General features: G+C 32.4%; 1 protein-coding gene across 2 annotated transcripts in view; it reads right to left on the minus strand.

Moving 5' to 3' along the window:
* Nucleotides 1-14,180, minus strand: part of LOC140436986 (RIMS-binding protein 2-like) — a 404,098-nt gene that overhangs the window by 91,415 nt on the left and 298,503 nt on the right. The window contains exon 14 of one of the 2 annotated variants that reach the window (XM_072526193.1): nucleotides 13,458-13,682. In XM_072526193.1, the coding sequence (XP_072382294.1) occupies nucleotides 13,458-13,682 (225 nt within the window). Of the gene's footprint in view, nucleotides 1-13,457; nucleotides 13,701-14,180 lie in introns of both variants that reach the window. The other variant, XM_072526194.1, reaches the window with a different exon arrangement.

Here is a 14,180-nt window from a genome sequence, read left to right on the forward strand (position 1 = left end):
GAATATTGGAATCGTGAGTAGATAAAATATACTTTTTTCATCTATTTGGATTTAGATATTTAAGTGAATCACTGCAATTAATTATAAGCATTATCCAATTTCCATGAACTGGTATCACAGCGAGAGCTGTAAAACAGCACCGGTTTTAGTCAGATTTTAAATCCATTTAAAAGATGTCATCTTCCGGTCAGCTACCATAAAATGCATCATACTTAAAAGCAGTTAGTCAACCACCTAATATATTAATCCCAAACAGAGATCAAGCTATTCTACTTAACACTCTAGAGAATTGTACAATTAATGACTATCTTAAAGGATTGAGTCAGCATATAGAACCAAAAAATATAATTTTCGCATCCCGTATATTAAAAGGTAGAATATGCATATATCTATCATCTAAAAACCTAGTAGATAAATTTATAGCAGAAACAAAGAAGATAATAGTAAATGGAAATATACTAGAAGCGAGAAGATTAATAACTCCATCAATCTGCTTAATTATGTCCAATGCATGTCCAAGCATACCTTCTAACTTAATAATGGACAAATTGATACAACTAGGTTTAAATCCTCTTTCAGACATATCATACCTACGTATAGGAGCAACCAATACTACCTTCAGTCATATTCTAAGCTTCCGAAGACAAATTTTCATTTCACCTTTTCCAGACAACTTTGTACTTCCTGAAACTTTTATCATTGAATTTCAACAAACATCATACTGCATATTTATAGCACAAAACGAAACATATGTTTCAAATGCAAATTAACTGGACACCAGGCAGCTAATTGTCCAAATACTTCACCTTCTAACCATCCTCACAATGATAGTGCAATGCAAACAGAAATGAGACAAAATTCATCAATAAATCATACTCAACAAGATAATCTACAAAATACTTTCACAATCTCAAATACCACTCCCTCCACACTTACTACGTCTCCACATTACAAACAGTAGCAATCCCAAATTTATCAATAAACCAAACCCAACAATGCTCACTAGAAAATACATCTATACATTTGACCACTTCTTTAGTTAACACTACAATTGCAACACCTACATCGTCTGAGTTATTCTCTAATACCCAAAAACATAAATCAACCTCACCCGAAACAAGTCAACACTTATCTCCAAATAAAAATACACATATGAATTCTTACGAACTCCAGATATCTTTGAACAAAGCAACCCGAAAAAGAAACCTAGAAGATGCAATCACGCCACCCGCCGAAGAAAACTTTGCAAAACCTAAGCTTTAATTAAAGAAAAAAACCAAAACTGATGAAAAAAACTTAAGAGATGAGATACCAAATCTCCAAACATTACTAGAATCAATTAGAGAATATGTAGAAAGGGAAAAGCAATTGTTAAGCTTCGATTAAGTAGTGGATCTATTCGAAAATATACGAGGATCAAAAGACATAATCAGCTTAACAAAATTGTACTTAGAAGACTCTCACGCACTTATAAAGTTTCTAACGGAATTACATCCATACTCAAAAGAATGAAAACCAAAATCACCAAATTAACACGAAAACTTGGCAAACACATAGGTTTTCTCTCTGCAGTGAAAACTTTATTGTCGGAAGAAGATTCCGACTCATCGGTAAATAATTCCTCTAAAGAATAATAAGATCACTGTTGACTTCATGTTTGTTCCATCACATTCAGATATACAAGGAAATGAAGAAGCAGATGAACTAGCCCGTTTATCATCTTTAGCCAGGACTCCATTCTTATTAATAAGGTTTCTTCTGGTCACTTCAAGTCAGAAATAAAATATAAAGTGTTGAGTGCGTGGCGGAATAAGTGGAGTGCATCGCAAGGTAAACTCAAGGAAATCGAAAAATTAGTGAAACCGTGGCTCCAACCCACAGCGAATGGACATGACCAAGTGAGAATAGCGCATTTGCGGCTGGGATACACTGATGTGACACATAAACGCCTCTTTGCGCGGACTGTGCCGCCAATGTGTGAGACTTTGTCAAGCAACACTCTCCGTGGAGCATGTACAAACTCGCTACAAAACATATTAAACAGCAAGAGGGAAGCACACTATCCCAAATAATATAAAGGAAGCCTTAGGAAAAAACATGAAAATTTAAAAACACAATAAGTTATCTTAAAGACTCAGGACTGTATCAATTATTGTAATTTTTTCTAACTTTACCTGTATTATATTTTTTAGGTCGCTAATAACCCTTGTGGTTGCAGCGTAAATAAATAAAAAAATTACGGCTGTTTCTGAATTTTGTCAATAAACTATGTATTATTTATTAAATTTTTTTTTTCAATATATGTGAATTTACGTGTCTTATCGTCTGCAAAAGATAAGCCAGATTGGTGGAATAGTTTTTGCGAAATTTGATTTCGTTATCAGATTTTTTAAAAAATGAGCTAATTTTTTAGGCTGGTCTAAATAATTCGACTGATTGGATCTTAATAGTCCGGAGCTTATTTTCTTTGTTAAGACATATACTAATATCCTACGTAAAAAAAGTTTTTAAAAAAATTGTATACACAAAATGAGTTAGTAATAAATAGCACTTTTTAAGCTTATAAACAATTACAATAACTCCGTAGAACTTAATTCAAATTAAGTGGTAAAAAAACATACGGAGAGCTGGTTAAAAACAAAACTAAAAAAAAACAAAAAGGTCCTACGATTCTTAGAAGTAAAGATAGCGCTATTTTTTTTTTAATCATTGTTACGTAAATTAACAACATTAAGGGCTGAAATTAACCAATCTTTTATAAGAAGAGGTTTTAACAAAACTTTTAGCAAACAAAATTATTGAAAATTGTTTTAACAGGAGTGTTTTAAACAAAGTAATTTGCGGCTGAAGGGCCAACCGCGCTCTTTAAAAATCCAACATAGTTTCAAAGAAAAGCGCTTGGAAAAAATGATATATCTCGGGTTCTATTTGCCAAATTTGCCCTTTTTTTTTAAATGGGGTACAACGTTAAAATAATTTAATATTTAACATTAATCAGATTTTCATTACAAAATTATCTAAAACAAAGCAGATAATGACTAAGGGATGTACAAATCTTCGTAAGTCGCTTTTTTATTGTTATTTTTTATTTATTTATTTAAAATATAGTTTATTTTTAGGCCAACTTCATTGCTAGCTGCATTTAGGTCGCATATAAGTTCTTCTTGATCTGCAAGATTATTAGCAATCAGAACAATGTCGTCTGCAAATCTTAGATGGTTATGATATTCTTCATCAATGGATAGGCCTTTGTTCTGCCAGTTAATTTTGCTGATAATTTTTCGACTGTTCTAACGATCATTCAAATTTCGTCATTTTGTGTCATGTGGAACAATTTCACCCAATTATGTCAACATTAGACTGATAATTGCATTCAGTGCAATTTTCAATCCCTATGACAACACGATCGAGTTTGACAACTTCATCCAAATAAATTTCAAAATGTCACGTTTCGGCAATGAGAATGTTCAAAGTATAAATGCGCTAATCAAAGAAAAAATTCCCAGAAATACAACCTACAGTCACAAATATATTTGAGGAATATTCATGGAATTTTGCTGCGGACGAGAATATGAGTTGAATGAACATAGAAGCTTAGAAGAATTGGCGTTGATACTAAAAGATTGGGCCGTCAATATGAGAAAGAAAAACGGGGACGAATTTTTTTTCGAAAAATTATCCGCCGAATATCCCTCGGAAATTGATGAATGCCTCATAATTTTATAACAAATTTCTCAAGCTCGTTGCTTGGTAACAGCACTCAGCCTTCGGCTTCGTGCTGTTACCAAGAAACGAGCTTTCGATTGTCATGAAATTATCTCGTCTGTTATCAATGTCCTAGGGATATTACTACTGAATATATTTTTTAGAGTTGTAGTGAAGATCTTTAGTGATATTGCGTCTCCTTGTTGGATTCCTCTGATAGTGGGAAATTCGGGAGTATTTTCATAAATTTTTACCTTATCTTTGTATGAATGTATATATTGTTAAAGTCCATATCGTCTGCCTAATGCGTTAACCTGCTAAGTCCATTTTTTGGTCAATTTTACTTTTCGAGCTCGTCATAAAGTTGAGACTATTACCTACCTTATGGTAAAGGAATAAGGTCGATATCAATATTCAATTGGGTAGAAAAACCGTGCACAAAAAACTGCGTTGTAGCCAATAGCAAATTTACACATCGAAAACCTGCTAAATCCTCGTGGGACCTTAGTTGCGTAATGACAATGGTCCGCCGTGAACGTGGCTGTTGAAAAGATTGAAGTTCTTAAATGTGTTTAGAAAATATTTAGTTGCAGAGTGTTAGTAAACGACAAAATTATTAACAAGGTAAGTCTGCTTTGTTCTATCTTTACCTTATTTTTTTTCTGCCTTGTAATCAAGTGTTTTTAAATGCATTCAACTCATAACCTAAATATTAAGGACTTGGCAGGTTTACATATTATAATTTCCCGCTTAAAAAAGGTATTAGCAGTTGATCAATTTTATATTTTAATTAATTTTTTAATGATACTGTTAATAAAAATGAATTATATTTAGAGCCGTACCTATGTAGTACCCAAGTGGGCAGACATATTAGTAGAATGACCACAGGTGGCATTTTTACGATAAAGATTTTTGCATAAAATCGTTATGCTTTGTAAGCGCTTTTTTTCGTTTCTTTATGCTTTTAAATCCGAACTCTAGTTATGATTCAACCACTTTACACAAAACCTTAATAAATTAAATACCTAAACCTCTATATTATCACTCTATCTTTTTGCGAAATTTATAAGAACATCCGTGCAGTATTCTTTTAGCTTAACGAACAGATAAACTTTCTTTGCAATATTTTGTTGCTTAATTTATTGAAAACACGAGATATTTTTAATTTTTCGTTGTTTTCAGGATGTCTTGAGGAAAAAAAAAATGATAGCTATGGCTATAGGTCAAAAACCACAAACTCTAGGTTCAACGTCAAATTTTGATCCAAATACAGTAGTACACGTTTTAGAAGATGTTCAGTTACAGTATCAACAATTACGGATGACACCAGAAATTGGTTCTTACATTCCTTACCCTAGCTGTACAAGCTCAGTTTATAATGTTAACATTACTCCAGTTACGAGTGAAAATTATTTGATTATAATACCGTCACAAATTTAAAAAGAATATATTCCTCCAGTTTCGAGTAAAAATAATTTGATTATACTCCCGTCACCAATTGAAAAAGCATACAGTACTCCAGTTGCGAGTAAAAATAATTTGATTATAATACCGTCACAAATTGAAAAAGATTTTCAAACCACTAATATTTTGATTTTAAAGGATATAAATAGTTCAGCCATTCAATCATTCGAAATAATAAGTCATGAACCAAGCCTATATTCACTTCAAGCTATTTCGAATACTCTAGATGAAACGCCAAGCATTATAGACACTATGCACGCTCCGGATGAAAGCATACTACCTCTTGTTAATTTCACTCATCAAGTTTGTACCCAATCCACCTATATCAGATGATACAGAACGTAATAAACTTATGCCTTATTCTGATTCTGACTTAGACTCGCTTTCTGAAATAAGAAAAAGTAATAAACGAAAGAAACGGTTTCAAGTCAATAAAAAAGAATGGTTTTCAGAAAAGAATATAGACAGAAGAGAATGTGGTAAAAGCTATTTTGGAAGACAGAAGAAAGAAGGGTTCTATAATTACATGAAACCAAAAGAGGCTCGTTCCATCAAACCAAGATGCACTTGTAAAATCGGAAAGTATAATACTTTAAAATGTGAAACCATAGATGAAAATTCAAGAAATGATATTTTTAAACAATTTTGGAGTTTTACTTGGGGAGAAAAAAAACCCTCGTCAACGAATGGGTAACCACTATTGAGACAATACGACCACCAAAGAGATAACAAAGAGAGCTAATACATTTATTTATCATTTAAAAGTTAATAATGAAAAGGTTAAGGTATGTCGAACGATGTTTTTGAATACTTTAGATCTAGGAAGGTGGACTATACAAACCTGGAAAAAGGACTTCACAATGCAGCCTCCTAGTATATTGAGGCGTCACAATCAACCATCTAAATCGGTGGCTTCGCAACCCAAACAATCATTATTTCAATTTTTGGATTCTCTTCCTGTAATGGAAGCACATTATTGTCGAGCAATATCTCAAAAGACATATTTATTGCCAGAATAAAAATCGAAAGAAAGTCAGTTTTACGTTAACGATTGGTGCAAAAACCGAAATATCAAACCTCTTTTCATGGCCTTGTTTTCAAATAAATTTGAAGGCAAAAATTTTGCACTATTCAGACCTAAAAAAGACCAGTGCGAAAAATGCACATGTTATAAAGTAGGGACAATTACAGAAGAACAACACAGAGACTATATTGAGAAAATGAACGAAGCCAGAGAAAAAAAAAAGATAAAGACAAGAAGGGAGAAAACTATGTCTTTGCCGTTGATATGCAGGCAGTGTTAATGGCACCTAAATCGAATGTTAGTACATTGTGTTACAAAACTAAGCTGCAAGTTCACAATCTTTGCTTTTTTATTTTAAAAAACAAAGAGAGCAATTGTTTTATTTGGAATGAAGTAGAAGGCGGACTTAATGCTGAAGAATTTGTTTCCATTTGGGTAGACTTTTCAGAAAACAATGTATTATGAAAAGTATTTTACTTTATTCAATTACCATTCAGTGACCATTACGTTGACAGGTGTCTTACACAGCTTGTTCAATTTATAAATACTCATCACCTCAATAATGAAATCATATTTTGGCTTGACCTAGCGTGATGCCATTACACCAGGAGAACGACAGATTGTTTAACTGCCTAAAATATAAATTTTGTTCCCAAGCGCGACAACCCTCCAAATGTGCCTCAGGTGAGGGCTATAGAAGAGTTTTGGGCTGTTTTGAGTCGAATGGTGTATATTAATGGCTGGGAAGCACAAAATAAAGATCAGCTAAGGCGAAGAATTTTGCAAAAATTTCATGAGATCGACTTAGAAGAATCCAAAGGCTTATTGCACATGCAAGACCAAATTTACGTGCCATCAAAGATCAAATTTACGTGCCATCAAAGATCACAAACCTCTTTCTGTTCTGTAAATTTACATTATAAACCTTAAATATGTAGACTTAATTTTCTGTATTTAGTTAATAATAGTATATTACTTTATGAGGCGGAGAAGCATGACTTTTCTTGACGCGTCCGATATTACGCGCCGAACGAAGTGAGGCGCGTAATAAAGGGCAAGTCAAGAAAAGTCGCTTCTTTGCCGAATAAAGTATACTATTTTTTCTTGAAACGTAGCAATTTTCAACCATTAATAGTACAATTCATACGCTATTTTTACTCGAAATTAACTGTGACAACTATCAAAGTCGTCTAGATGTTAGAAATTAAAATAATTAGGTCGTCGGTGGGATTTGCGTCTCCCTGGTTACAGTTGTTTGACAGTTGTTTGCAATTATTAAAGACAGCTTATTGTTGTTGCAACCGCAAGCGCAAATTTAGTGCGAAAATGGAAAACCTAAACGAAATTGAGTCCGCGGCTAATGATGCAGTAGCACGTTTGGGACCCTCCAAGTCCGGAATAAAGTATCGGTTAGCGTACAAGCACTTCCAAGAGTGGTGCGATACAAGAGGAGTACGGCAAGTTATCGAAGACGTTTTACTGGCATATTTTAATATAATGAAAAATAATAATAAATGAAAATCTTCTACAATGTGGTCACGATACTCTATGATAAAATCCGAGTTAGTTATTAGAAAAAATGTGGATATAAGCAAATTTTTAAAGTTACGTGCCTTTCTGAAAAAAACAAGCGAAGGATATACTCCAAAAAGTCTAAAGTTTTCAATTAAGACGAGTTTGATAAATTTTTGTTTGAAGCGCCAGATAAGTTGTATTTAGGATTAAAGGTAAAAAAAATTATATTGCAAAGCATGTAGTATACTCTACTAAATTATAAAAATATTTCAGATTGTTTTGTTAATTGGGGTTACCGGCGCCTGTCGATGCGACGAAATGGTAAAAATAAAGACTGTGGACATTGAGGATAAAGAAAATGTAACAATTATCAAAATCCCAGACAGTAAAACACGACAAATTAGATCTTTTACGATAATTGGTCAAAACTACATTAAACTGTATAAAAAGTATGCATCACTGCGGCCTGAAAATTTCACAGAAAACCGATTTTTTATCAAGTACCAAAATGGAAAGTGTTACCGAAGCGTCATGGGAATACATTCGATCAGCTCAGTAGCCCAAAAAGTAGCTAGTTATTTAAATTTAAACGATGCAAGCGCATACACGGGTCGTCACTCTTTACGACGAACTTCAGCAACACTTTTAATTGATGGAGGCAGAAATCTAGAATGCCTCAAACGACATGGGGGCTGGAAATCAAGCACGGTTGCCGAAGGATATATAGAGGATGATTCAATAAGAAATAAGAACGATAATGCTCAAAAAATTTTAAACCCTCATGATTCGCCAACATCGGGAATGATTGCTGAAAGGTGTTCTCGACCATCAGTATCATCAACAATTACCAATGCGTATCAAGAGTCGGGAACATTTTTGCACGGTTTCAATTTTGAAAATGCCTCATTAACTAATTGTACTTTTAATATTACTATAAATAAAAATGATGTTTAATTGTTGTTAATGACATTTGTATTGTTGCTTTGTGACATGTTTCATATTGTTGCCATGACAACATTTTTCAGGACTTTGACAGGATCAAGTTAGATAAGTAATGTCATCATTATTTGACGTTTGAAGAAAAAATAAATTTAATTTACAATTAGAAAATACACATTTATTTTTTCTAAAAACTTTAGGGACATGCGTTATTACGAAATTAAAGGATATTTTAGATTTGCTAATGCGTTAAGTTTCCCACTTCGGGTTACATCGGATTAAAAAAAGAAGAAAATTGCTTTATTGGAAGCCGAGAAAATACATTTTTTTGCGTATACCGATTTTAAACTTTGAGATTAAATATTGTTCACCCTAGTTGTTTTGGTATTTTTCACGCGCAGTACCAATCGTTTTGGTTTTTATAACTTAGATATCACCATCCTATTGTTTATAACTTCGTCACAAATGCCAGTCAACTTTGAACGGTTGTATCTCAGGAATTCAACTTTTTTTAAGAAGCGTCCTTGCGAGTATTTTTTAAAGCTGTTTTCCAAAATCAATTTTAAACTATTAGTTACTGAGATACTCTATTTTTATAAGCCAAAAATCTGTTTAAGATTTAAAAAAATTCCTGATATCGCCAAAATAATCCAATTTTAAATCTATAAAATGCGTTGGTTAGGTGAAGTGTTCTTGTATATGTAAAAACGTTAACACACTTCTACATTGTTTAGTTTTTGTTGTGTAAGATTTTAAAGAATTTCTATTTTTTTTTAATTAGAATGCAAAATCTATTGAATTGATATTTAGTTATATATATTGAACAAATATTCACACTGACCTACTTAATTGTTATTTAAAAAATCCTGCTTGATTAAGAAATTAAACATTTGTCTAGAGAAATTGTAAACATAATTCTAAAAAATTACTTTATCTAAACTACAATAATATACAATTCGGTTCAATGTTCTGATCTCCGAATATTCCGTGAATCTGGCAAAAGTTACGTTATGACTTTTTCCATATTCATGCATCAAGCATCTGAGACCAAACCATGGGCCTCCCTGTACATCAATTCTAATTTCTAACCAATATAAATTACAAATACTCTTAAAATTTATACTATTCGACTTTTAAAACTATGGTTAGTAATTCTAGTACCAATTGTACGTTGCTGTATGTTTCCTACTATTGTACTTTTCTATGACATGCTCGGTGATTAACTAGGTATCCTTACCTTGAAGATATGTACGTGTAGGTGGGTGTTATGTTGCTGGGTATTCTATAACTATATGTTAGTTTAAAGAGGAAATATTAAATAAACATATAATAAACCTTAATAATAATATTGTTTTATCCTTTTTGGTATTTACACTTTTACAAAAATATTGTAGATAGAAATAAGAGAGCTTAGACTATATATTTTACAGTGCCCGTATCTTCTATGCTACTTTATTTTTTCAAATAACTTTTAATGTAAGTACGTCTTTATTTATTTTGTAAAAACAATATATTAGAAATCTTTGGTATGATTTTTTAATTGTATAAATTTGTAATATTTTTAACATTAAAACGATTTATAGAACTGTTTTTAATTTCATGTTCAGTATTACAGTTTATATAAGTTTCACGTTTGTGCCCGTTTTAAATCAATTTACTGATTTAAAGTTTTGTATCTTTTGACTTAAATCTTTTGGGTATTATCTCATAGAATGATCAAAGCAATATTAATATCATTATCGAATTAAGTGATGTAGTCCTCACTCCTTATTAAGGGAAAAATTCACTGTCCCCAGATGTCTCGGATGTCAAAAGAATTGCTCTCTGAGGGAACTTTTTTTATATTGTACTAGGTGGATTAGTATGTTAAAGTATGTTCCTAAAATTGTGTGACGTATATGGAATTTGTTGGTAGCATCGTTTTTCACATGATCTAATAAATATGTTAACTAAGACCAACGTCTTTAATTCTCTTGGCGAAATGACCTGAGTAGTGGCTAAAATTATAATTATAATCTTAACACTTTCCATTTTCTATTGTTTCCTTATTACTTAGGTTAAGGTCTATACTTTGCAATTTTCTCATTACATTTAAGATGCTGATGTTGTTTACAGAAGTTCCAGTTTAGTGACTAGCATATGATTCAGTTGCATCAAATACATTTAATCCTCCGGTAGAGTATTGAATGTTGTATCTTGGATTTGGTGTGCATATCGATATTTATTTTGAATGTGAGGATCTTTAGTGACATATTTCAGATACTTTTTGGTAAAATTACCTAATTTTAAATGACAAGTAGAACATCTATCGTTTCAGGAAACATCGTTTCTGATGACAACCAAGAGTTCGAATTTCCTTAAATTGCCAAGCTGTGTTTGTAACTAAAGCCTCATAATTATTCATTCGACTGCCTGTTCTTGTTAGCTTTTAAAATTATCTTATTCCAACGTCTCATTTTAAATAACTTTTACAGCTTTGTCATGTTGTTCCTTTCTTGTAAAGATTTTTTTCCTGTGTGCATTGCACATGCAAGACCAAATTTACGTGCCATCAAAGATCACAGACCTCTTTCTGTTCTATAAATTTACATTATAGACCTTAATTTACAATTAGAAAATACAGATTTATTTTTTCTGAAAACTTTAGGGACATGCGTTATAACAACATGTTGTTCCTTTCTCGTAAACATTTTTTTTTCCTATGTGCATTATTAATTTCTCCATTTTTAAATTGTGTTGTTATTATCATCAATATAGTAATGTAATTTGTCTTCATGTACTTAAGCGAAAAACATTGGAAAATGGCTCGAGATCTTGTATACCTAAAGGTAGATCTTGTATCAATAGCTTTGTAGATTTTAATTTCAAAGGAGTTACTAGTTCACGTATTTAGGATCGCAGATTGATTTTTACAATTAAGTAAGCCTGGAGATCTCAAAAAGAATTATGGTGTACAGGACATGGCTTACCTTCCATATGTAAAGCTACGAAAGTTCATAATGCTGTACAGAAAAAAACTAAAATTAAGTTGTATAAGACTTTATAAGTTGTTACCTTTACTGTTGAAACCTAATGTATTACAAATAAGGCGCCCGAGTGATCTATTCTATCGTTTGAAAGAAAAATACTATAAAGTATCTACGGACCGTTGACGAAACGTATTTTGTAGAAAATAATGAGCGTTAATAGGGGGGAAGAACATACTTAAGTTTTTAAAGTCGAATAGACTGACATGACTTGGATATTTCGAAAGAATGACCCGGGAGGAAATTGAAAAAAAATGGTATGTAAAACTAAAAGGGTCCGATTAGAGGTAGACTAAGAAAAGAAGCAAAATACAGAGAAAACATTGAGGTTGATGCAGGCCAGACAGTGGATAGATTTATTTAGGTTTCTTTAGCAGTTCTCCTTTACTTTAATATGTAGGTATATGCTATCATAAATCTTTAATTTCTTACAATATCCTACAATTTTCGATGCATTTTATATTATTAATCTAACTTTTGCTTGTAGTCAATATATGGTTATGGTAGATCGAAGCAGGACCCATTTGTGAGCCCTTCAGATACTAAGACCTCCTAAGACGGGTCCATTGTAACACCCCTGTAGTATACAGTATATAGTATATTGTAAATAGTTAGTCATCATTATCATCATCATCTTTGGCTCGACAGTGTGGATCCTGGCCTGCTCTAAAATTAGTCGCCATTCTGTTCAGTTTATCTTCTGATCTTTAGTCTCCCTAGAGTCGGTCTCAACTTTATCTAACCACCCAATTCGCGGTCGGCCTCTGCTTCTTCTTCCTACAGGTGTTCCTGTAGTTAGTTTTTTTAGCAATGATGTTGTCAGGCATTCGTATTATGTATCCGGTCCATCTAAGTCGCTGTATTTTAATGAACTTTACGACATCTGGTTTATTAAAGAGTTGGTATAATTCGAAATTAAATCTTTTGCGCCACTGATCTTGATCGTTTATAGCTTCAAATATTTTGCGGAGAGTATCTTACGCTCGAATATTCCCAGAAGTCTTATATCCTTCTATCTTAGAGTCCACGTTTCAGCCCTATATGTCAGGACCGGCCTCAACAGTGTTTTGTACATAATAATTTAATAATAGTTTTTCTTTGGATTTTTTTGAGTGGAATTGTTTTTGGAGCACATAGTATGCCCTATTTGAAAGGTTTATTCATCTTTTAATTTCTTCTCTTGTTTTATTGGTAGTAGTCACTAGCGAGCCAAGGTAGGTATATGAAGCTGTCAACACGTTCAAAAATATGACTTCTAAATGTTGTTTCCCGTTCCTCATTTCCTATAGGATCCTTAGTAAACAACATGTACTCGTTTCGCCGCCGTTATCGGCGTCGTATTCTAACGCTGGCTTTTAAATTACACATTCTCATTCTCGTTAATCGTATAAGTTTTTCTGGTATACCAAACTCACGCATTGATTGGTATAGTACTGACACTGTCGTATGCGGCCTTGAAGTCGAGGAATAGGTGATGGGTTTCAATGTTAAATTCCAATGTTTTCTCAAGGATCTATCTTATTGAATAAATCTGGTCAATTGTTGATTTTAAATAAACAATTGAGCAGATTTAGAATTAAATCAAATGTATAGTCAATGGGTTATACATATTCATGTTTTATAAATATTAATATTTTTGTAGTTGTATTTCCATGTACTTAAATACATCCTTTAAAGATTTCTATGTGTTTTGACCGAATATTTAACTTTATTAAAAATAATGTACTTTGGAAATTGTTTATTTAAATTTTTGACGATTTATTTAATATTTCCCCAATAGTTACCTTGCTGTTGCTGATAATACTGTTGTTGTTGTTGAGGTTGTGACTGCTGCTGTTGTGGCTGTTGCTGTTGCTGCTGCTGTTGCTGTTGCTGTTGCTGTTGTTGTTGTTGTTCCGATCTTTGCTGACTCTGTCGTTGCTGAGTCCTCTGCTGATATTGCCTTTGATTTCTTCGATCGACCAATTCATCTTCAGACATGTTGCTCTCATAATTTTCTTTAGTTATTTCTGCAACGCATCGGTGTGCTAGTATTTAGAAATAGGATTCTAAGAAAAATGATTAGTATTTCTTTTTATGACACCAAGATCTAACTCCAAATCTATGAATTTAAGATGCAGACAATTCTAAGCTTATTTTACTGCTTTTTTAGCTAATGTGCCAGATACATTTAACATTTGAAATTTGTAAGAAGATTATAGGTCCAAGTTAATTTATAAAAATTAAATATTCTTCAATGGATGTCTCAATTTACAATTGAAAATAAGATTTATTACGCCTTATGAGTCTTATAGTTCAGTTTGGAATCGTGAACACATGAACTAAATTAAAAAGAAGTAAAAGAGAGATATTCCTGTCTGTACCGGATATATTGCAGACAACTAAAGATTTCATGGGATGAGAATATGACAAATGAAGAGAATTGACTAATAGAAAAGTCAACACTGTTGAATATATTATGGGACGGAATGGATGAGAAATCTAAGGAAATCATTAAACTATCGATG

The sequence above is a fragment of the Diabrotica undecimpunctata genome, chromosome 3, assembly GCF_040954645.1.
Source record: "Diabrotica undecimpunctata isolate CICGRU chromosome 3, icDiaUnde3, whole genome shotgun sequence".
NCBI lineage: Eukaryota > Metazoa > Arthropoda > Insecta > Coleoptera > Chrysomelidae > Diabrotica > Diabrotica undecimpunctata.